General features: G+C 53.0%; 8 protein-coding genes across 8 annotated transcripts; 6 read left to right on the plus strand and 2 right to left on the minus strand.

Moving 5' to 3' along the window:
- Positions 1-99: 99 nt before the first annotated feature.
- Positions 100-1,822, plus strand: BAUCODRAFT_409717 (uncharacterized protein). The gene has a single exon (XM_007676636.1). It carries the CDS (start codon positions 322-324, stop codon positions 1,516-1,518), a length of 1,197 nt encoding a protein of 398 aa, XP_007674826.1. The 5' UTR covers positions 100-321; the 3' UTR covers positions 1,519-1,822.
- Positions 1,823-2,080: 258 nt separating this feature from the next.
- Positions 2,081-3,809, plus strand: BAUCODRAFT_409811 (glycoside hydrolase family 5 protein). Its single transcript, XM_007676637.1, has 4 exons — positions 2,081-2,428; positions 2,480-2,821; positions 2,879-3,350; positions 3,401-3,809. The coding sequence occupies exons 1-4, from the start codon at positions 2,327-2,329 to the stop codon at positions 3,787-3,789; spliced, it is 1,305 nt and encodes a 434-aa protein (XP_007674827.1). The 5' UTR covers positions 2,081-2,326; the 3' UTR covers positions 3,790-3,809.
- A 20-nt stretch (positions 3,810-3,829) lies between these two features.
- BAUCODRAFT_129765 (uncharacterized protein) lies at positions 3,830-6,476 on the minus strand (the record flags this gene model as incomplete). Its single annotated transcript, XM_007676638.1, has 2 exons — positions 3,830-5,566; positions 5,622-6,476. 2 exons carry the CDS (start codon positions 6,474-6,476, stop codon positions 3,830-3,832), a joined length of 2,592 nt encoding a protein of 863 aa, XP_007674828.1.
- An 884-nt stretch (positions 6,477-7,360) lies between these two features.
- On the plus strand, positions 7,361-8,843 carry BAUCODRAFT_409722 (uncharacterized protein). Its single transcript, XM_007676639.1, has 5 exons — positions 7,361-8,022; positions 8,084-8,299; positions 8,350-8,369; positions 8,431-8,533; positions 8,607-8,843. The coding sequence occupies exons 1-5, from the start codon at positions 7,546-7,548 to the stop codon at positions 8,625-8,627; spliced, it is 837 nt and encodes a 278-aa protein (XP_007674829.1). The 5' UTR covers positions 7,361-7,545; the 3' UTR covers positions 8,628-8,843.
- An 838-nt stretch (positions 8,844-9,681) lies between these two features.
- BAUCODRAFT_67136 (uncharacterized protein) lies at positions 9,682-11,459 on the minus strand (the record flags this gene model as incomplete). Its single annotated transcript, XM_007676459.1, has 5 exons — positions 9,682-10,001; positions 10,060-10,451; positions 10,518-10,755; positions 10,813-10,849; positions 10,908-11,459. The coding sequence occupies 5 exons, from the start codon at positions 11,457-11,459 to the stop codon at positions 9,682-9,684; spliced, it is 1,539 nt and encodes a 512-aa protein (XP_007674649.1).
- Positions 11,460-13,633: 2,174 nt separating this feature from the next.
- Positions 13,634-15,656, plus strand: BAUCODRAFT_104911 (uncharacterized protein). Its single transcript, XM_007676640.1, has 4 exons — positions 13,634-13,718; positions 13,774-14,124; positions 14,177-14,828; positions 14,890-15,656. The coding sequence occupies exons 1-4, from the start codon at positions 13,640-13,642 to the stop codon at positions 15,242-15,244; spliced, it is 1,437 nt and encodes a 478-aa protein (XP_007674830.1). The 5' UTR covers positions 13,634-13,639; the 3' UTR covers positions 15,245-15,656.
- Positions 15,657-15,826: 170 nt separating this feature from the next.
- BAUCODRAFT_31987 (uncharacterized protein) lies at positions 15,827-17,460 on the plus strand. Its single transcript, XM_007676188.1, has 2 exons — positions 15,827-16,416; positions 16,469-17,460. The coding sequence occupies exons 1-2, from the start codon at positions 16,264-16,266 to the stop codon at positions 17,228-17,230; spliced, it is 915 nt and encodes a 304-aa protein (XP_007674378.1). The 5' UTR covers positions 15,827-16,263; the 3' UTR covers positions 17,231-17,460.
- A 259-nt stretch (positions 17,461-17,719) lies between these two features.
- BAUCODRAFT_31988 (uncharacterized protein) lies at positions 17,720-21,521 on the plus strand. The gene has a single exon (XM_007676189.1). It carries the CDS (start codon positions 17,788-17,790, stop codon positions 21,295-21,297), a length of 3,510 nt encoding a protein of 1,169 aa, XP_007674379.1. The 5' UTR covers positions 17,720-17,787; the 3' UTR covers positions 21,298-21,521.
- Positions 21,522-21,675: the final 154 nt, after the last annotated feature.

Consider the following 21,675-nt stretch of genomic DNA (forward strand, 5'->3'; position numbering starts at 1 on the left):
CACATCGTGACACGCTTGCTTTGCACGGTATCCGTGACTAGGCGAGAGCCTCAATTAACTTGGCGTCCTCAAGGACATGTCACGTGCCAACCGAAGACTCCGCGTCGTTAGTATGCAGTTTGCCTGTTCCTAGTGCGTGCTGCAGCAAGTGAATAGAAGCAAATGAGCCACCAAGCAGCATTGTATTGTAATTGAGCTAGCTCGAGAGGCCAGCAATCAGGTTGGACTCTGCATATCGCCGTTTCCAGCCTCACGCAATCTTTAGCTGAGAAGCGGACCGAAACATACCATGTGGAGCTGGACGCGTCCATTATATGACCCATGTGTCGTTTCCTGATCTACTGTGGCCACTCGCCCATCCTGCTGTCACACCTCATTACACTGCCAACGCACAGCATTCTGACTCAATCATACGACTCAAGGCTTCGGCTTGATCGAACGCGGCCTCACAATGGCGACGGTTTCGGTGTGGGCTACTACACGACAGCTCTGTCGACGCGACGTCAGAGACCATCCGATGACGCCGACGGGTATGCTTCCATCCAGTACGATGAGGTGATCGATCTCGGTCCTGAGCCTTGCATCTTCACATCCACGATACCTGCCTGGAATTGCAAGAACCTGGAGCGTTTGGCAAGCAAAACCGTTTCTCCCCTCATCTTCGCCCATGTCAGGGCGAGCACCGAAGGTGCTTTGAGCGACAGCAACTGCCATCCATTCAGCCGCGGTGCCCTTATGTGGATGCATAACGGTGGAGTAGGCGGCTGGAAACTGGGCGTCAAGAGGAAGCTCGTCTCTGCGATTGCGGACAGATGGTTCGAAGGCGTGGGAGGTAGTACCGACAGTGAATGGGCGTTTGCGCTCTTTCTCGATTCGTTGGAGCGCATGGGGGTGAATCCGGACGATGAGGGGAAGCAAAGGGAGGGCTTCGGCCACACTCTACTGCGCAAAACAATGCTGAGAACTATCGAGCGTATCAATGAGTTCAGAGAGGCGCTGCCAGAGGAGGTGCGGCAGAGCAACGATACAAGGAGCCTGCTCAACTTCGCAGTGACCGACGGTAAGAGCGTGGTGTGCACACGCTACGTCAGCAGCAAGACGGACGAGGCTGCCTCTCTTTTCTTCAGTAGCGGCACTAGCTGGCGCGAGCAGTCTTCGATGAACGGGACGCCAAAGGCTGGTAAAGGCGAGTATAAGATGGAACGCCAAGACAAAGGCGCCGATATTGTACTTGTTGCGAGCGAGCCTCTCACGTTTGAACGCGACAATTGGGTTACGGTCCCAACCAATAGCGTGTTGACTATTCACAAGCAGACCGTGCTGATTCACCCCATTCTGGACCAGTACTACAACCACGCCCCAAGCTTTACCAGGAGCTCAAGATTTGCGGCCACAAAGGGACAGACGACCGGTGACGGCATGACCAACCAACAGAGTTGGAAGACCGCTATCACCCGTGAGAGCTCAGTAGACAACTTGGCAGGTGCGACCAACAGGATAAGCCTGGCAGCGGCATAAGAGGAGACATCTGTATGTGGTGGGTTTGCCCGAACCGCCGACTCAGCGCCAGATGCAGCTTGACATGAGACTTCATCCCGTACATGTGGAGTTGGAGATGCGCGAAGGCGACAGCTCTATGCCACTGAGAACTCGGCTTGGACGACGTGCATTATCAAAGCCACCAGAGACAACAAGTCCCTGCTGTGCTAGTTGTGCGATTGCACCTCTTGCTCGGTATCGCGCGCTGGCAGCCCTCTCTATAGTAATCCCGCCAATGCTGTCAGTGCGTGCAACGAGCACACTAACTTCGTGTCTTATGGCGCCAAGACTGTAAACCGTTGAACACGGTGTGATATCATCAGGTGGCGGTGATAGGGAGCAGCGTGAACACCGAAGTGGTTCTATCAGCGCCGACAACACAATGCACTTTATTGCAACCTAACGTTAGAGCAAGCCTTTACACATACAGCCGTCCGACTCGGCGGTCGTTCCGCGTTCCCCACACAGCATAGTCTGCACCCGGAGTACATCAGGCTAAAGTGCGTCTATGGGGTCGGTCCTGATTGTCGGCGACCTCGCAATGGCCGATCACTGACTGTGCATAAATGTACATACTGAAAACTTCATGTACCAAACCAGCGATATCAACAACCATTCGACACCAAATATGGCGCACCACAAGAGCATCCTGCGCGTTCGCGGAGTCGACGTGGTCGATGGAGACGGCCAAAGAGTTATTCTGAAGGGGGCTGCGACTGGTGGTCATTTGAAGTAAGTGAGCGTTGTGACTTGTTGTAGGTTGGTATGACTTACACTGTGCTGCAGCATGGAGAACTTCATTACCGGGTATCCGGGCCACGAGCATGAGATGCGCGCAGCACTGCTTGAAGTTCTCGGCAAGGAGAAATATGACTTCTTCTTCGACAAGGTAAGCAAGTATGAGGTCGGCAAGCCTAGATAGCTCTAAGCGGTTTCCCAGTTCCTAAAGTACTTCTTCACCCGGGAAGACGCAAAGTTCTTTGCCAGCCTAGGTCTGAACTGTATTCGGATACCGATCAACCATCGCCACTTTATGGACGATCTGCAGCCCGATGTGATCAAGCAGGACGGCTTCCGGCTCGTGGATCGGATTGTGGAGGCTTGTGCTGCTGAAGGTATTTATACCATTCTAGACATGCACACGTTTCCTGGCGGGCAGAACCAAGGCTGGCATAGTGACAGTGGCCTTCATCGAGCCACATTCTGGGAACATCGTGATTTCCAGGACCGAGCGATTCAGCTCTGGGTTGCCATCGCCAAGTACTACAAGGGCAATGCTTCGGTATGTACTTACTCTCCTACCTTGGCGAACTTGTGACGGGCGCTGACGAAGTCGCAGATAGCTGGTTACAATCCTATGAACGAACCGGCAGATCCTGACCATCATAATCTTCAAGCCTGGTACGGTCGTGTCGAGAAGGCTATCCGCGAAGTTGATCCGGATCACATACTCTGGCTGGATGGCAACACCTATTCCATGGACTTCTCTGGTTTCAAGGAGGTCCTGCCCAACTGTGTGTATGCCATCCATGATTACAGCAACATGGGCTTTCCCGGCGGGTCGTACGAGGGCACAGACGAGCAGAAGGAGATCTTACGCAAACAATACGAGCGCAAGGTGCAATTCATGAAGGACCACAAGGTGCCAATATGGAATGGCGAGTTCGGACCAGTGTACGCATCGCCAGACGAGGCGAACCACGAGCAGACGAATCAGCAGCGGTACAACCTGCTTGGCGAGCAAATGCGGATATACAAGCAGGATCAGATTAGCTGGTCCATATGGTTGTATAAAGATGTTGGCTTCCAAGGTGTGTGAATCACATGGCTTTTGTCGGTACCTCTACTGACTCTCCTCTAGGAATGGTGTATGCAGGTCCCGACACAGCGTACATTCGTTTGCTCAAACCCTTTTTAGACAAGCAGAAACGACTGGGCTTGAATAAGTGGGGTCGTGACGACACCCATGTCAAACACATATACGAGCCTTTGGTCCAGCATTTGAAGGAGGAGATTCCTGAAGAGTTTCAGGGCAGACGATACCCTCATCATTGGCGCCTAGAAGGTCACCTACACCGGGTCATCCGTGAGATGCTGTTCTCTGAGCTGCTTACTTACGAGTTTGCGAGCTACTTCAAGGGTCTGTCTTTGGAACAATTGGACGAGCTCGCAGCATCGTTCAAACTGGAGAACTGTGTCAAGCGTGATGGACTCAACAAGATCCTTCAGGCCGACGCAGGCTTAGCTTAATGATAGAAGCTTGTGAACGAGAGGAGCTGGGCGGCATGTGTTAGACATCCACCTCGTCTTTCATCCGGTAGATGTACCATCCTTGCTTCTCTAGAATCCGGGGCACGCACTCAACCATGACGCTATCTACATCTTTCCACTCCTGGGTGAGGTCCCGCCATGGCACTAGGAATGGCGTAAGCCTCTGCTTCGAGTTGCGAGGTCCCATGCGCCACTGTCTTTGCAGCCTTTCTGCATTGAACCTTTCATGCTCCATTTCTGACAGCATAAGCAGCTCTTCTTCGCTGAATGCCGCCACGCGAACGAGTGGCTCCGAGCGCTCCTCATTGAGCATGAAGCATCCTACGGCTCGCAGCTTCCGCGGAATGTCGTCAGCTTGGGAGCGAGTGGACTCCTTGAGCTCGCCTGACAGGTCGTCCCAATCCCGGTAAGAGCGGTCTGACTCCAATGCTTTACGGTCCTCGTCTGTCTTGCACATCTCCTTGCGACGCTTTTTGTACGTCTCAAACAGGCCTTGTGCGAGGCGCTCACGCAAGGCTGGTTGTAACCTTGGTGACCGAAGATAGCTCATGAAGATGCGGCCGTCTACGTGGAGCTGAATCTGCTCCTCGGGGGGTAGCGCTGCAACGTCGAATCTTGACCTACCGGAAAGCCGGCTGGTGCTTATGATCTTCTCCAGAGACCGCAATCCTAGCTTGTATGACGGTACAAGTAAGAGAGCATGGAGCACACCTTCTTCGACCCTCATCTTGCCGTCAACCTCGAGGTGCGGATACCGCTCCTTCAATATCTGTCTCAGCATAATTGCGCGCCGTACTGGGTAAGCCTTGTCCTGCAAGCCACCTTGGTTTGGCCCAGTGACCTGCAAGATACCGTGCAGATGATCAAGCAATACCGAAGGCTGCGTTCCGACCCGCTCTCGGAGCTCGGAAGACGTCGGTGTGACAGGCGTAGGCGGTACGTCAAACGTACCACCCTCTACTCCACCTTCGTGGTTGACCAGAAAAAAGAAGAGCGGACTCCCTACTCTCCTCACGTGGCCGTTGTCCGTGAAAATGCCGTCCTGCATAAGCGCAAGGAAATCTCTGAGCAGCTCACTGCCCGGCTCCAACATCGACTCGAAGTTTTCAAACGTAACAATTGTTAGGTCTCCGCTTGCAATATAGTCTCTGATCTCGTGGCATGCTGCGATCAGATCATTTGATCTGAGAAGTCGAGCATTGTACACCAGCGTCTGCACTGCCCTGCCGGCGCTAACGTGCTTAGCAACATTCTTCGCAGTGAAGTGCTTGCCGGAACCAGGAGGACCAATGACGCCAACGGATGTTGGGCTGCTGGTCTGTGTGCGCAGCCGCTCCTCCACTGCCTCTACAACCGCCCTCATTCCCTCTTGTTCGGCTCGGTCTATAGCGAGAATATCGCCAAATCGCTGCGTTGGGCAGAAGCTCAGCGCTTTCGCGGGACCTACGGTTACGATCTGACGAGCAAGTTCTGCTGGATCGCCAGTAGTTGCATTGAAGATGGACCACTTCTCGCCTGAACTGATCCTTGCCGAGGGGATGGTTACGGCAGCGTGCTGTCGGGTGGGAACAAGGTCCTGCATGATATCGTCGGTAGGGAACCCTGGACCATCGTCGATCGTGTCATGCACGAAACCCAAGCTTGACAGCCGGTCAGCGGCCGCCATACCGTACCGGATGCCCTTGCCGATGTCAGGTGGGTAGTTGTTAGCAAACCCGAGGGCCAGCCCAGCAATAAATGCCGAAGAAGTCTCGATCTTGACCCCACCGTCAGTAAATAGATCGGCCATGTTAGACGTGCGTTTGACGTACCATAGATACACCACAGCCTGGTTGACCCTCGCCTTCCGTCTTCCGAGGATGGTAGTACAGCTTTGGATCGCCAGCGTCGCGACCACGGTGATGGATGACTCCTTCTTCGCCAAATCGAACGATCAGGTTGGGGCAGGTTACTAGCGTATCAAGTCGCCCGTTCGAGCCAAGGTTGCGTACAAAGTCTTCGGCTGTTGCTTCCCAGGACAACGCACGACTGATAGCAATGTTATTGGCCCGAAGGTCGTCTGCATCAACAACTATGGCCAAATAGTCTGGCTCGGGGACGCTTTCCCGCGTCAGAGGGCCATGTCGGAGGAGATCCCACAGTCGTCCAGACGCAAGAGGTTTGGTGTGCTGATGAATAATGTAGCGAGGTCTGACACGCTGTAGAAAGTCTAGAGCCGGCTCGACGTCCTTGAAGGCTTCTCCAGAGCCTAGAATGACCACTGTGCTTCCTGGCTGGGGACTACTGGTACCAAGGGAAGGAGAACGCCAGATTGGAGCCTGACCGATACGTCTTTGTCTTTCGATTGTGTATCGTAGGCGGGCTGGTGAGATTGGGTCATCCACAGCCAGATCACAAACGCAAGAAGCAGTATGCTTTAGACAGCTTGTAATGACACCTTGCGATTGCGGTCCGGATACATGTATTCCCTGACGGGGCGCAGCAGCGGTAAGCAATGCAGCCACGAGTTCAGCGCCCCCGGGCCGGATCACGAGTTGCGCGATGTCGTCTTCTTCGCCGCCAGCAATATGATATTCCAAACTAGGCTCGCACAGCGGAAGCGTCGAACGATAGACAAGATGGTTGTAAGACACCGCGCCGGCCACGAGGATCGCCGACGAGCTCATCTGTAGGAGTGCGACAAGTCAAAGGCGGCCTCATCTCGAACACACAAACGTCTTTTGCATCAGAGGCGTCCAGGCTGCTGCAGGCTTAGACAGGCCGACAGCGAAGGGATTGCTTTGTTGGCGCCAGGAGACTCGAGGGCGCGTGCACAGCCACTTGGCGCGCTTCTGGTGGCGGTCTGGGAAGCCGCGACCGTTGTGATCCTACATTACCCTACGCCACCATGTTCCCTTCAACTCGTACCTCCCATCGAAGTCTAGCGAAGAACGCAACGGCACTCTCTTCAGATTGTGTCTTGGGGCCTGATCCGTCTGTCGTGGCGTTGACGTCGTGCAAGTTAGCCGGTCGTCTCTGACTAAACCGGAGGGATTAGCGCTACTGTTCGCCTGCATGATCTTGCATTGGCACATCTCTCCAGAAGTGTGACCTCTTCCATGCGCATGCTGGTTCCTTCTTGCGATCAGAAGTGACTGTCCATGCCACAAAATCTCAACGAACGTGCTAACAGCGGCATGAAAAGGGTTCGATGCTATGAATATCCCGACCTCTGGATTTCAATAGTGCGCAGCATTGGAACATAGCTTGTGCGGATACCGCACAAATGGAGCTACAGAAGTTTGACCTGTCCGACAGCAAGCTCGAGCATAATAACTGGCAATTTCCGAGCCCATTAAGGGTACGGCCCTTGAGAGATCTTGACGAAGAGGACTTTCTGTTCAACCACAAGATAGATCGCTCATACGATGATTCCACTGTCCGCTTTAAACTGCTAGTTGCGAGCGCCGTTAGCGCCAACCTGGAAGACAATACCAGTCTCCCATTGCGACACGATGTGCTCAAGGTCGTTAAGCAACAAGGCTGGATCGGCGACGAGTACGAGCATCTGTGGCGGCGTGATGGCGGAGGATCAGCATGTATTACCCTGCATGGTATCTTAAGTAGGATACTCTGATACAGCTTCGGCATCCTTTGTGACTGACTCATATAGCTTTCCTGTTGCAGACGCCAAGAGACGGACGCTCGTTCTGCTCCCTTTCACTGGTGAACCGAGAGCGAACGCACTGCGGCGGTATGTACTTTGCAGACGAGCGCTATTCTCTGGACAAGCTTCTCTCGGGCCGAACGTATCACAATCGCCACCCTAAGGTACCACGAGACTTCGCCGTTCTACCGGTAACCATACTCGTCCATCACATAGACGAGACTCTTGGTCAGACTCAAAAGCTGTCACGCGAGGTGACTTCCACAGAGAAACGTATCGCTGATGGCGACATCCAACTCCAAGATAATGGGGACTACAAGCTTCTTAATAGGCTTAACCTGGAGCATATCCGATTACAGCGGCGTTCGGATTTTGAGCTGGAGCTAGCGACCAATTTACTGAAGTATTTTGACGAGTACCAGAAGATGTGGACCGCGCTATGGGAAGGCGGGACTGGCTATTTGGAAGACATGAGGGAGAAGATTGAGCAGCAAATGCGCTATTCGGAGCAAGTCAAGCGTGATCTTGATATACTTCCTAGGCGGATCAAAAACCAATCGAAAGCGGTATGCTTCGTTGAGCTCGCCTTACTCGTCTTCGCAAAGAACATTGCTGACATCTAGCAAGATCTTCAACTACGTTGTGCAACGAGACAACCAGCTGAACATACAGCTAGCTGAGAGCAACCGCAAAATCGCCGAGGAATCGAGACGAGATAACCTGCTGAATCTTGAATTGGCCGCAGCGACGGCACAAGTGGCCGAGGAGACCCGTCAGGACAGTGCCGCAATGAAGACCATTGCCGTGCTAACGTTAACATTCCTGCCCGGAACTGCAGTTGCGGTATGTGTACTGAAAGGGATCGGACGGCCATAGTAACTGACATGTTGCAGTCCTTCTTCAGCATGACAATGTAGGGCTGCTTACAGGACTACGGTGCTACTAATGCTCAGAGTGCTAACCTCACCCTTCAGGTTTCAATGGCCCTTTGCGAACAACAACAGCCTGGCTTCACCGTATATCTATGTATACTTTGTCGTGACCATCCCACTGACGGTCCTTGTGTACGCATTATGGGTATGGTGGTTCCGGTTAGTCCTCCGTTGATTGCACGGCTGCTTGTGGCATTGTGAGCTAACGCGAAGTACAGACATGCCCAGGTGCAATATAAGAAGACGCATGAGGAAGGTATCAACAAGTTCGAGAGAGAATTGAAGCTGCGTGTGCGCTCAGCGACAGGCACTTGGTGACACGCAACAGTAACGTTAATTGTGTCCGGTAGGAGGTACATCGTTTATTCATAGCGTCCGAGCCAGCGTTCTCCTATTTGAGTTTTGGTGAAGTAATTCCGCTACCTTGCCATGGCACCTATCGAACGCATGCTGGTTCATAATCAGTATAACTAGACCCTATTGCCGTGCAGGTGTGTTCTACTTCCGTAACGCTTTGGCGGATGACTCTTCTTCGACAACATGGGTATTTGTACATGTTGTATGTGTAGAGTTAGTCGAGTGCTCAAGAGTAGATTTCCTTCTATTTAACTCTACCTCTCTTCTGATGTATATATCAAAATAACACCATGGATCTAGCTTATATCTTAGAACTATTTCTTGCTTGCTGCGCTACGAGCGGCAGCGCTCTGTTTTCAAGACTTATGAGATTCCACGTCGACACATCTTGGCATCCACAATAAACGTGCCCTGAGCGTTTGTGCAGCTTTTAACGACTAACTCATAACCCTGGATACCCACAGCTTGCGTCCTTGCTTCGGATATTGGATCTGGCAATGCGTTGATATCGATGTCATTGCGGGACGCGAGTGCCCGAGAAGTTCTGAGGACGCTGAAATAATGGATGCGCAAGCGACCAAGAGACGCTACAACCCTTGACCTTGGTCTTACTCAATTACGGTTAAGTTCACGCCCGAGCCCCAAGCAATCGCTCATACGACAGGAATTTGTCCGAGCACTTCCGGAGGCTTACTCGTACTTCTACTCAATGTCGTAGCTGACAAGACCATGGGCGAATACTACTCCTACCGCATCACCTCTCGTCAACGAGAGGTAAGAGTCACTCGATAGTTTATCGCATGACAGAATCGACAGAATCTCGGCCGTTTCTGCAACTCACATATCTAAACTGATATGTCTGTGGTCCTAGGTACTGGCTTGGATCCGCCATACCAGAAGCTCAGATACCTTAATTACCGATACGGCAGTGCAGGTTCAGGACTTCGCCATTTTCTCAGCAACAAGCTTTCTCTGCACCTTTCCGGTCGCCGTTTTCGGGATCTCATCGGGAAACCATATCTTTTTCGGCACTTTGTGCGCAGCCAGCTTCTCGCCCACCCACTTCTTGAGCTCCCGTGAGTCTAGACTCTGGCCTTCTGCCACTTTGACAGCGCATCCGACTTCCTGACCGTATGCTTCGTCATCAATGGCGAAGCTCACGGCTTCTGCCACTGCCTCGTGCTGAGATATAACGTTGTCGATTTCGACTGGAGAGATCTTTTCGCCGCCTTTGTTGATCATTTCCTTCAATCGTCCTGGGAGTTGGGTCAGTCCACCAGGATCATGAGTGGACATACCGCATACCACACTTACCCGTTAGTGTTAAATACCCATCCTCGTCGACCTTTCCTTGATCTCCAGTCTGGAAGAATCTGTCTTTCGTGAAGGAGGACTTGTTTGCCTCCTCATTGTTGAGATAGCCCTTGGTCACACTAGCACCCCGGATGCACACTTCACCCACACCACCTTGCTGTACCTCTTTCCCATCAGCGTCGAGAATGCGGAGCTCTACACCTTGAGCCGGACCCACGGTCCCGGGATAGTGTTTCCCAGGTGGGAGTGGGTTGGAGCACATGAGGTGAGCTGCCTCGGTCATGGCGTATGACTCGAGCACCGGAGCTTTAAAGGCCTCTTCCAGTTTGTGGAACAGGGCAGGTGCCAGCTGTGAAGAGCATGAGCGTATGAAGCGGATCTTTGGAAGTGGGCTGGTAGACGAGGTTTGTCAGCGACTGAGGCAAACTACAGTAGCAAGGACGAGACATTGGACTTACTCCGGAGGTGGAAACTGCAGGATCAATCGATGCATTGAAGGCGTAGCAGTATACCAGTTCGCTTTGTGCTGCGCGAACACCTGCCAAAAGGATGGTTCGAGACGAGATGGCACAACTGCGGAGCCGCCGGAATAAAGTGGTGACAAGAAGGAAGCTAGAAGACCGTGAACATGGAAAAGAGGCATGACTAGCAATGTGCGGTCATTGGGCGACAGCTCATATGTCCGGCATATGCTCTCTGCGGACGAAGTCAGTAAAATCTTGGAAGCTGTGCACTATCCGACTGTTCACTTACCAATGGACGCCAGGAGATTTGCATGCGTCAACGGGACCTGTTCTGTTTATCAGCTTTTCCGAGTTTGGCTTCTTCGAGACGAGATGAAAACACACTGCCTTAGGACGACCTGTCGTGCCACTTGTGTGAAGCACTAGCCCGACATCATCCTCCTCCGCCTCTAGAACATCCTGGCTGTCCCGGCTCCCAAGCTTCCCGCAATCTTTCACATCAAGGACAATCTTCTTGCCGTTCCAATAGCACTCTGCGATGGCCGCTTCATAGGTCCGAGCCGCCTTCACTGCCGGCCCACCTTTCTCGAATGCACCTTGTGGTATGACCAGGAGATCCGAGCCAAGATCGCCAATGTAGAATTCGACTTCGTCCTGCTTGTAGCCAGGATTGAGAGGAGCTGCAATGCCACGCTGCCACGTCACTGCCAGAAATACTCCGATAAGCTCAAGGCAGTTGGGTAGAGCTATGGACACAGCAGAGCCATGCTGGATGCCGAGTTTCGCAAGCTCGCCTTGAAGCTGGCCAATATGATCATGCAGATCTGCGTGAGAAACGGTGACAGCGGGCTCGGTCGGGATAATGAGGGCTGGTGCAGTCCTCGACTGACTGCGGAAAAGGTGAGTCAGAGTCTTGGGCGCATCGTGGCCGTTCATGGAAGTGCCGTTTGTCAAAGCTTCGCCGTCCACCTCTTCCGACGTCTGCGAGAACAGGTGAGGGCAAAAGTCACCAATAGTACTACCTCGGTTGTCGTGGAGTGAGGCCGTGATCTGTGTTATCATGTCCGCATACTGCGAGACAACGACTTTAGCTTTGACGGCGTCAACACGTCGCTCATCATAGCGTGCCCAGAGCTCTAGTTGGTCGCCTTTCTGAGGCGTCAGCGCAATGTACAGGCCCCAGTGCGCGCGGGCTTGGGTCCATAGGCCCTCCGTCGACTGCAGCCGATGCTCCTTTCCAGCGAGGTTGTGCGCCACCATCTCAGCACCGAAACTCTCTGGCTGAGGGGGTTGAGGTAGGAGTACTGACTGTCCATATCTCCGATGCCCGAAGTGCTGCTGCAGAGCTTCGATACCGAATGGTTCGTAAGCTACGCCGGAGAGTGTCAGGTGGTATATATTTTGTAGCAGATCCGAAAGACTTTGGTCGGCCTGTAACCGATGCCTGACAGGAACCAAAGACCAAAGCGGACCAATGATCTCCGCTATACCCTCCAATGACATCTGGCGGCAGCTGCGGAAGGTGCAGAAAAAGACATCGTCTTCTTCCGCAATGTTTGCAAGGGTCAAGGCCCAGGCCAGCTGGACTGTGGCATCGAACGATATATTGGACGCTTTGGGAGTTGAGTATGTGATGTTTTGTCTGAGCCAACTGGTTCTCGAGGTGGCGAATGCCTGGTCCTTATCCACATCCGGGAACAGATAATCAAATCGCTTCAGTCCATCGAGTTGCGACGTCCAATGCTTCACTGCTGCTTGACGATCCAGAGCACCAACAAAGTCCACAAACTTGCGAAATGGGGGTCGCTCTGGCATAGCTTCGAGGGCTTCTGGCTCGACGAAGGCTTTCTTGATGTCTTCCATGAACTTCATCTTCGACCAACGATCATACATAGCATAGACCTAAGCTCAGTCAGCGCTCCAGAAAGCGGTTTCTTATACTGAGTATACTTACTTGCGACCACACAATGTAAGTGCTATTGTCATTCCGGACGATGGCATATCGAAACAGAGGGTCGCCATAGCTGACATACCGAGATCAGCACCTGTCTCTCCAGATGAATGGATTGGAATACCGACCATTGCCGTCGACTGAGATCTCGCTTCTTGTACACCTCTAATGGCTCGTCTGTTTCTGCCCAGTCGATCTCGTCCCGGACAAGCAACTGGTACATGCCGCTCTCGTGCTGAGCAATGCGGGTGCGAAAAACAGGCGTCCGCTCACGAATCAACTCAACTGCTCGTTTGGCCCGGTCGATCGAATCTAGGCCGACCTTGTAAACCGCCTGGAAGACATATACGCCTTGCTCGTGCGTCGACCTCATGAGCTCTGCTTGGAATGGCACGCATAGCGATATGTCCTCTACCGCATGGAATGGCACATTGCACTGACTGATGCAGGCTTTGATGACATCCCATGACCCAGTCAAGTCCATTCGATTTTTTGTGCCATTGCTGGTATCCGGAAAGGTACCATTGGGATGCTGGCCATTTGCAGCGGCTTGGGCTTGCTCGGAGAATACCGGATTCTCGAAGATGGTTTGAGCGTGGAGCTTGAGCCCTGCACTGCTTGCCAGTCCAGCCAGCTGGATAGCTCCCACCGAGTCGCCTCCGAGATCAAAGAAATTCGCCTTGTCCGTAACGTCGTTTTCACGTACATCTAGAACTTGGGACCACAGCGTTCGCAGAGTTGATTCCATTATTGTAATCGTGCTGAGTTACTTTAACCAGACAAGAGCAAGTGATTACTACACCTACTCACTCGATGTTGTCGTTTGACAGCTTCACTTAGTAACTTTCAGCGCATTCAGAACACGACTCTACGTCACTGACAGCGATCTGAGTTCGGGTGAGAGGCAGAATATGATACTTAAATCGTTTGTGTTAGCGGCGCTCCTCAACATCGGTGGGCATCAAAGTTCGAAAGGTAAACAGTGATCAACGGAACGTTATGCCGGGCCAAACCAAGATAGGTACCTGTACAGACAGACTTTTCTGATCTCCACGAGTGTCAATCCACAATCATGATAACCCACAAACCCCATGTGACGTGACGACATCCTCAATTGCACACTGTCGAACGTTCCCACGATTGCCACGGCCCGCAAGACACGAACATGGGCAGAACGGCGCACGATGTCGAAGCCAACGTTGAACCATCTTCAGCAACAGACTGGAGCAGTCCTAACGACCCAGGTATGGCGCCAGATATATCCGATGCATGTGCGCGACCCTTGTTGACGATGCTCAGGGAACCCACAGAATTGGCCAAAATGGAAACTATTATACCATACCTTGATACCAACGAGCGTTGCTTTCTTGTGCCCTTTCGGCTCGTCGGTATACACGCCTGGTCATCAACAAGTCATGAACGACTTCCATGTCTCTCGCGAGGTCGCCCTGCTTCCTTTCTGCTTGTACCTGCTCGGCCTAGCCTTTGGCCCTGTCCTGGCAGCACCTGTTTCCGAGACACTGGGACGTAAGATCGTGTATACGTCGGCGTTGCCCATCTTCGCTGCTTTCACAATTGGAGCTGGCTTCTCGCAGAGCATCACTGCGCTGATCGTTTGTCGTTTCTTCTCCGGGTTGTTCTCCAGTCCAGGTCTGACCCTAATCATATCAAGGCAATGACCATCGCTGACGCTTTGCCTTAGGTCTTAGCATAGGTACTGGCACAATATCCGATATCTGGCCACCCGAAAAGCGTGGCGCACCAATGGCCATCTTCGTCGCCAGCGTGCAAGTTGGTCCATCATTAGGACCTCTCATTGGCGGCTACGTCACTGTCAACAAAAACTGGCGCTGGACACAATGGGTTCTTTTGATGGGGCTGGCCATTGTTTTCACCATCACCCTCGGCATGTCAGAGACCTACAAGAAGGTCATACTCCAGCGTCGCGCAAAGCGGCTGGGTATACCAGGACTACCTGGACAGGAAGGCACGCTGGCCAAGAAGATCAAGTTCTTCGCGACTAAGACTATTGTGCGGCCACTGCACATGCTGTGTAGGGAGCCTGTTGTCACTCTATTCGACATTTATGTTGCCTTCAATTTCGGCTTGTTGAATGCTTTCTTCGCTGCTTTCTCCTGGGTCTTCGAGGATGTGTATGGCTTTAGCCTAGGGACTACAGGGTTAACATATCTTGGTCAGACGGTTGGCAGTATGGTTGGCCTCGTCATCATGCTGTTTGTGTATAAGTATGTGTGGGCTGCGCAGTCACAGCGCGCGAAGGCGCAAGGTCAAAAAGTCTCTCCGGAGCGACGATTGATCATTGCAAAGCTTGGGGCGCCACTCATACCAGTTTCGTAAGTGCTCAATCATGCCACTATGCTTACTGTTGACACAGCTGACCACAAGGCATTGCAGGCTCTTCTGGTTTGGCTGGACCGCAGAATATCGGATACACTGGGTAAGCCCAGTTGTCGCCGAAGCTTTCTTCGCCTGCGGCAACTTACTTATCTTCACCTGTGCCTCTCTATATCTTACGGATTGCTACGGAGCTCTATATGGCGCATCTGCCTGGTCATCCAACACCTTCCTGCGATACCTTTTCGCATCAGTGTTCCCGCTGTTCGCCGTCCAGATGTTTGAGGGTTTGGGACCTGGTTGGGCGACATCTTTACTAGGTTTCATATCAGTACTCTTGATCCCGATACCTTTTGCTTTCGATCGATACGGTGGGCGACTCAGATTGAAGAGCAAGTACACCTCTGGCGAGTAACGATCACTAGATCAAACGGGACCAGATACTTGCTACCTCATTCTTGCTCCGTTCACTTTCCACTCAACCTTCCCTTCCACATAAGACGCCTTGTTGTGCAGCATGGGGCTGACCATGGTACCGCGTTTGAGCCTGTATCTCCCGATCTTGCACAATCTGTCCCGCTTCCACGGTGACGTTCCAAATTTAGTCTCATATAGGTAGCACCGCTTTGTTACAGCTTGACTGTGGCTGATTCCGGTTCCGGCGATGAGCGGCAGCAGGTAGCCATCAAGATAATGGTCCTTCAACGAGATCTGAGGTGGTCAAGACTTATGTATAGCAGTCATCTATCTTGTGCACCGTGTCATATCGTCTACTGCTTGGTAGTCGTGTTAGCTCGGCCTCCGTCGTGGAACATCGATTAATTGAGTGTACAAGGAAAGAGTTTCCCACAAAACTCACCGCCAGCATCGGCCTGCTCCGAGTCATGTCGGGTTTGAAGGCTAAGAACTGTACTAGCCGAGTAAGGAAGCTGCAGATCACTACTACATTAGACACATCGAATGTGGCTGCACCAGGTTAACCATAAAACCGCGATTACTGTACTATGCCGTGTCCACAACAGCGTTGATTCACTTAGCCGGCTCACTGACATCACTTCTTCGCTGCTACAACATGGCGCTAATGTACACATGGTCGATCTTGTCTGCGCCCCTTGGCTAACCCATCATTATTGGTTCACGAACACGAATCGCAAGTAAGACCATCTTCACGTTGAGCAGCTTGATTCCTCAACAATGAGGGCCATGTAAGAAGGTTGTATACTGTGGCTTTCTGGCCGGCGCACGCGAGGCACATAACCCTAATCCATCCTATCCCCATCCGATCGCGCACTCCAGGGAACACGCCTAATCCTTACGCCTCGCCGGAGTCTGTGTCCATTGTCCGAGTGCAATCGGAAGCCACTGCGAGAATACTGTCGCCGCCAACATTGAAATTAAACATTCCCTTGTGCTACAATTGGAAACTCGATCGATATGCCACACAGCCATGTTGATGAACGTGAAACTCCGGCCTCGAGGCTGCGACGCATGCTCGCTGAGACGGATGACTTGATTGTCTGTCCTGGAGTATACGACGGTCTGTCGGCGAGGCTTGCTTTAAACGTAGGGTTCGATGCCCTATACATGGTTCGTGTCTTGTCAGTTAACGATTCGTCACGGAAGCTGATTGAGATCTCAGACAGGAGCAGGAACAACTGCATCGCGCCTTGGCCAACCAGACCTGGGTATCGCACAATTGTACGACATGAGAGCCAATGCAGAGATGATAGCCAACCTCGATCGGACCGTGCCTCTAATCGCGGACATGGACACTGGATTCGGCGGACCGACTATGATCGATCGTGCCGTCAAAGAATATGCACGAGCAGGTGTCGCAGCCTTCCATATCGAGGATCAGATACTTCAGAAACGATGCGGTCATCTGGCAGGCAAGGAAGTGGTGTCGCGAGAGGAGTACCAGACACGGATACAGGCCGCGGTGCGGGCGAGGATGTCTTGTAGCAGTGATATCGTCGTGATTGCGCGAACCGACGCTCTGCAGAAACATGGGTTCGATGAAGCTATTGCACGGTTACGTGAAGCAAGGGAGCTAGGTGCAGATGTCGCACAGCTAGAAGGAGTAACAAGCGTAGAAATGGCTCGCGAAGCCGTGAAGCAGCTGCACCCCATGCCAATGCTACTCAACATGGTTGAGAACGGAGCCACGCCCACCATTCCAACCAGCGAGGCGCAAACTCTCGGGTTCAGAATCATGATCTTCTCGTTCGCTTGCTTGGGCCCCGCTTTCCTGTCGATTCAGGAGACGCTGCACAGGTTGAAGAGTAAGGGTGTGACTGGGTTGCCGAAGGACTTGAGTCCGAAGAATATTTTCGAAGTTTGTGGGTTGGAGGAGCAGATGGAGATTGATGAGTCCGCTGGTGGGTCGATGGAGAAAGCTTGAAGTCTTGCGGTAACATAGGCAGGCTGTGACAAGGATCGATTGCACAGCGCAATGAAGAGAACTTTCAGTCACGTCCATCGTCGACAGAAGCTGGGATCCCCTGCCACCTCCCAGAGTGTATGTAGATGGAGGGCGGCACCTGGCACCTTTGAACGTGGTCTTCTCGCCACCACAGCTCTAGCAGATATATGGACTACGTACCACGTTGTAACGACCGAAGATCATCTCCACACCACCTTTGTTGACAAGCGAGGCATTCATAAGTAGGACCTTAAGGGCCGCTGAGGGCGATGTACAATGTGCCGCTTAGAGAACTGATCCTCTATCGAGCGAAGTGCATACATACGGTAATTACGATTCTGTGCCGTGCTGAATGGGCGGCCTTAAGCTGACGCCCACGCCGCAGTCACGTGGCAATCTTGCTGCGGCTGAGCTGCATGTCGTGCAGGGGCCTTGGTCAATGATGTCTTGGCTTCTGTAGCCATTGATACATAAGTCGAGGCTCTGGCGACCATGCGCTTGCGACCATGTGGTCCCTTGGGGCCCAGTAATCTGCGATGGCTCCGGTCTTCGACCCGTTTGCCGCGCTCGACTTGCCACGAGATGCCTCGACCGAGACGATCAGGTTGCAGTACCGGCGCCTCGCTCGTCGGTATCACCCAAACAGGCACCAACTGGCCGACTCGAATTCAGCTCTCTCAGAGCAGTTTCACACGGTCCACCAGGCCTGGAAGCATCTTGCGGACCCGGACAAGCGACGCCGTTATTTAGTGTTCCTACGATTTGCCGAGGAGCAGGAAGACTTGCTGGCGCGCATGGCAGACCTGCTCTCGAACGAGGGTAATAAAGCTGGCAAAGAGGGCGAACAGCATGAGCCGGGGTCCGGCTACGTCTCGAGCGAACCCGACGACGATGTGCTGCCTCATATCGGCTTGACGCGAAGGCGGACGGTCCTGGAACGAGCCATGAGCGTCAAGAAACCAATGACTGATCCGGCCATGGCTCGCACCTCTGCCAAGCGTGACCGATCACACCATGCTCGATCCACGCAATCTGAAATGGCGGACGGGAAGACCAAAGAAGCCGACTACTTCTCGCTGCGGCGGAAGGAGCTCGAGAGGCTGCGTCGCAAAGAGCTATTAGCTTTCGAGAAGTACCGGAGAGCTATGGTGAAGAAGTTTGAGACGGAGCTCGAAGTAGAGCAGACCTGTGAACGCTACGAACGTAGCAAGTGGCAGAGAGAGTACTTTGAACGAGCGCCTCGTCAAACCACCGAACGTCTTCGTTCGTTCCAACACTTCATGAGCGCTTATAGAGCGTTCGGACAGCAACCGTTACGCAGACGCGCCAGCTCAATCATATCCGATGGAGGCGGCCAGATCCTGTCAACAGAAGACCTCGTTGAAACAGGAAGCTATCTCGCGCCGGATACTCTGGCTTCATCTACTAGGACGAGATCTCTGCACAAGCGCGGGTATAGCAGCGATATCACAGCCGATCACAGCAGTAGTGATGAGAACGAAGATAGCGTCAATGCGACCGTGGGATTGTACAGAGCATGGCATCGGCGCCATGACCGCAACACTACGATCGATCTGTTTCAGCTACCATACACCACCCACAAGGACCATATTGGGAACGACACGAGTTCCAGCCCCGGCCCTTTCCGGATGGTGGTAAAGCAGCCAACAGGACTGGATGACCGAATGGTTGAGCAAGACAGCAGTCCAGAATCTGGCTCTGGCACTTCACGGTCTCCTTCGCCAGCCCCAGTTGATGATGGAAATAGCTTTACGCTGGTCAACTCCCGGCGACTAGCAGAGGCACTGAACCCGGGTCGAAGGCGCAGCCCTTCTCCATACGGTCGGGACCAACGTCTCCCTCGGAGCAACAGTGCATCACGCAGATCGTCCCCAGAGTCTCAAGATACCGGCGCATTCATGATCAAGCCTGTCGAGGTGTCCCTACTTAGCCATATCCCAGTCAACCAAGTTCACGTTCTCGGTTATACGGAAAAAGCGAATGTGTTAGGGGTAGCGGCAGACGCTGAAATCGATCCTTCGGCACTGTTAGAGCGGCTGACTCGACTCGATGCCAATGTCGCGGCGAACTTCATGTTGAAACCAGACACCAAGGAATCATTCATTTTCCGACTCATCTACGAGAATCGAAACGTAAGCGAGCGAAACCGTTCCTTCATCGCTTTAAGCTACCGCAGACGAGTCCTCGTGCAGAAGCATCATGATTACTACACGCTTCCACTTGAGAAAGCCTTGTTCAAGGCTGTTTTAGATGAGCGCGCATCAAGCGCCGAAGGTCTCTGGATTGATCAGATATGCATCGACGGAACTAGCCGAGACGAGACGACGATATCCATGTCTGCAATGGACATGGTATATAGAAGTGCCCGCATAGTTGTCGTTGCTCTTGACGATATCCACTTCGATGCTCATGAAGGCGAAATGCTCGAGAACCACATGGCGGAGTTTGCCAAATTGACACATGTGCCGGCAAGGAAGCGCTTCCGAGGCAAAGAGCGGCCTTACCTGGGCCAGCATGATGAGATGTACCAAGTCTTACGGAAGCTCCTACGCTCATCGTGGTTCAAGCGGGCCTGGTGCAGACATGAAATGAGGCTTGCCAGGGAACATGTCTTCCTTGTGCCTTGTAAAAGTCCCGGCAGCTGGAGCGGCCACAGCGTTGTGCGATTCACAGGCGCTTGCCTGACCCATCTCCTCGGTCTGGCGAGTGAGGTTCCATTCGAGTCAGACATTGAGCAGGTGAAGCCAGCGCTACATGCGTTCTTCCGCGATCGAAATAAGCTGGTAGCTCATGAGAGGCACTTGAATGCGCATCATGGCAACTTCACCACGGTGGTTGCAGAAGTCTTCAGCATGGAGACCGGAGGAGATCCCCGAATCCCGCCAAGGCAGCGAGCTGCAGATGCGCTCAAGGACAAGATATCCATAATCTTAAACACCATGGAATGCGGCCTCGCAATTACGCCGGCGATGAGAGACCCGGGCATGTCTTTGACGAAAGCGGAATGTCAGTATATGCTGCTCACCATGGCACTCGCGGCGCAGGATCCCGGCGCACTTTGTTCGGTTGGACCTCCAATGCGGCTCGTCCAAGCAGACACCGACTCACCACTATCGCCGACTGCGTCATCCACATGGCTCTTCGAACCAACAAACGTGGACTCTGGCCTCAATAACTACCGGACGCTGAACAGGCTCGATCCGAAGGCGCGCATCGAGACGGGCGTGTCAGCTGGAGAGCATTTTGTTCAGCTTGATTTAAAGTTTCTACAGAGCGGACCAGTGCGTCGCGGTTGCGAAGATGCGCGAAGCCTGGAGATTGCTTGTAACATTATACACTTCTGCCAGGACCAGAAACTGGGTCGCAACCGGGGCCGTTACCTGATCGCTGACGCCTCTGCCAACCGTCATTTTGGGTCGATGTTCGATGTCTACAGCCAGACACTCGCATGCGTTTACGAGTGTGGGCCAGATTGGGTGGAAGATGTGTGCATGCGGTATGGTGTTAGCCGATGGCGACGAGACGGCGAAAGTGCGTGGAACTTGCTGGTAGCGCTGAGAAACACTTACGGAAAGTGGCCGCAGAGCGCTTGGGACATGCAAGCGGCGGCTTTCATTATGGACTTTGTGAACTTCCTGGTCATAAGAGGGATGCCACAGCGTCACATTCTACACTACGAAGAATGGAGACCGGTTTGGGTCGCCACTGAGAACGGCGGCAAGATCCTCACATATGCGCCCTCACGCGCTGTATGTCCGGCCATACCGACGGCACTTTTGGATCCGGACTACGTGAATCTCGCGCGATTGTGGCTGTTGGAGCCAAGAGAGTCACATGGAGTCGATGGACGACCTACCAGCCGCTGGACTATCCTGGGTAAATCGGTCATCTTCAGCGACGATCTAGCGGAGCAGCAGTTGGACAGTAGAGGAGGTGCTTGCAGTGCAGACCAAATGGTCTTTGGTCGCGAGGATCCAGAAATACAGCGGCTGCTGCGCGAAAGGTCTATGGGATTTCCGTCATGATACCCCTGTATTGTAGAATGCTTATGTTGTGCCCAGCGTGGTGTCTCGGGGGAGCGTGCAATTCGAGCAGACAATCTGACACGCAAGACTAGGGTATGCTTCTGTGAGCGAGCCGACGGTGTCCAAGTAGGGCCACCTCCACAAGCCTTCATCGCACGTGTTTCAAGATCAATTCATACACATTATCGACGACTGTGCGCCAGGTGACATTGGTCGGAACCGGACCATAACGTAGAAGGTCAGCTCGATGTATCGACGCTAGTTCGCTGTATTCGCGCTCTAATAACGCCAGCCTTGTGCCTCGTAAGGCGTCCCTATTGGCGCTCAACAGTGGGTACCAACAGCGGTCGCGCTGCCTGTTAGTTCCTCACCGGATAT

Source organism: Baudoinia panamericana (genome assembly GCF_000338955.1).
Source record: "Baudoinia panamericana UAMH 10762 unplaced genomic scaffold BAUCOscaffold_4, whole genome shotgun sequence".
Taxonomy (NCBI): domain Eukaryota; kingdom Fungi; phylum Ascomycota; class Dothideomycetes; order Mycosphaerellales; family Teratosphaeriaceae; genus Baudoinia; species Baudoinia panamericana.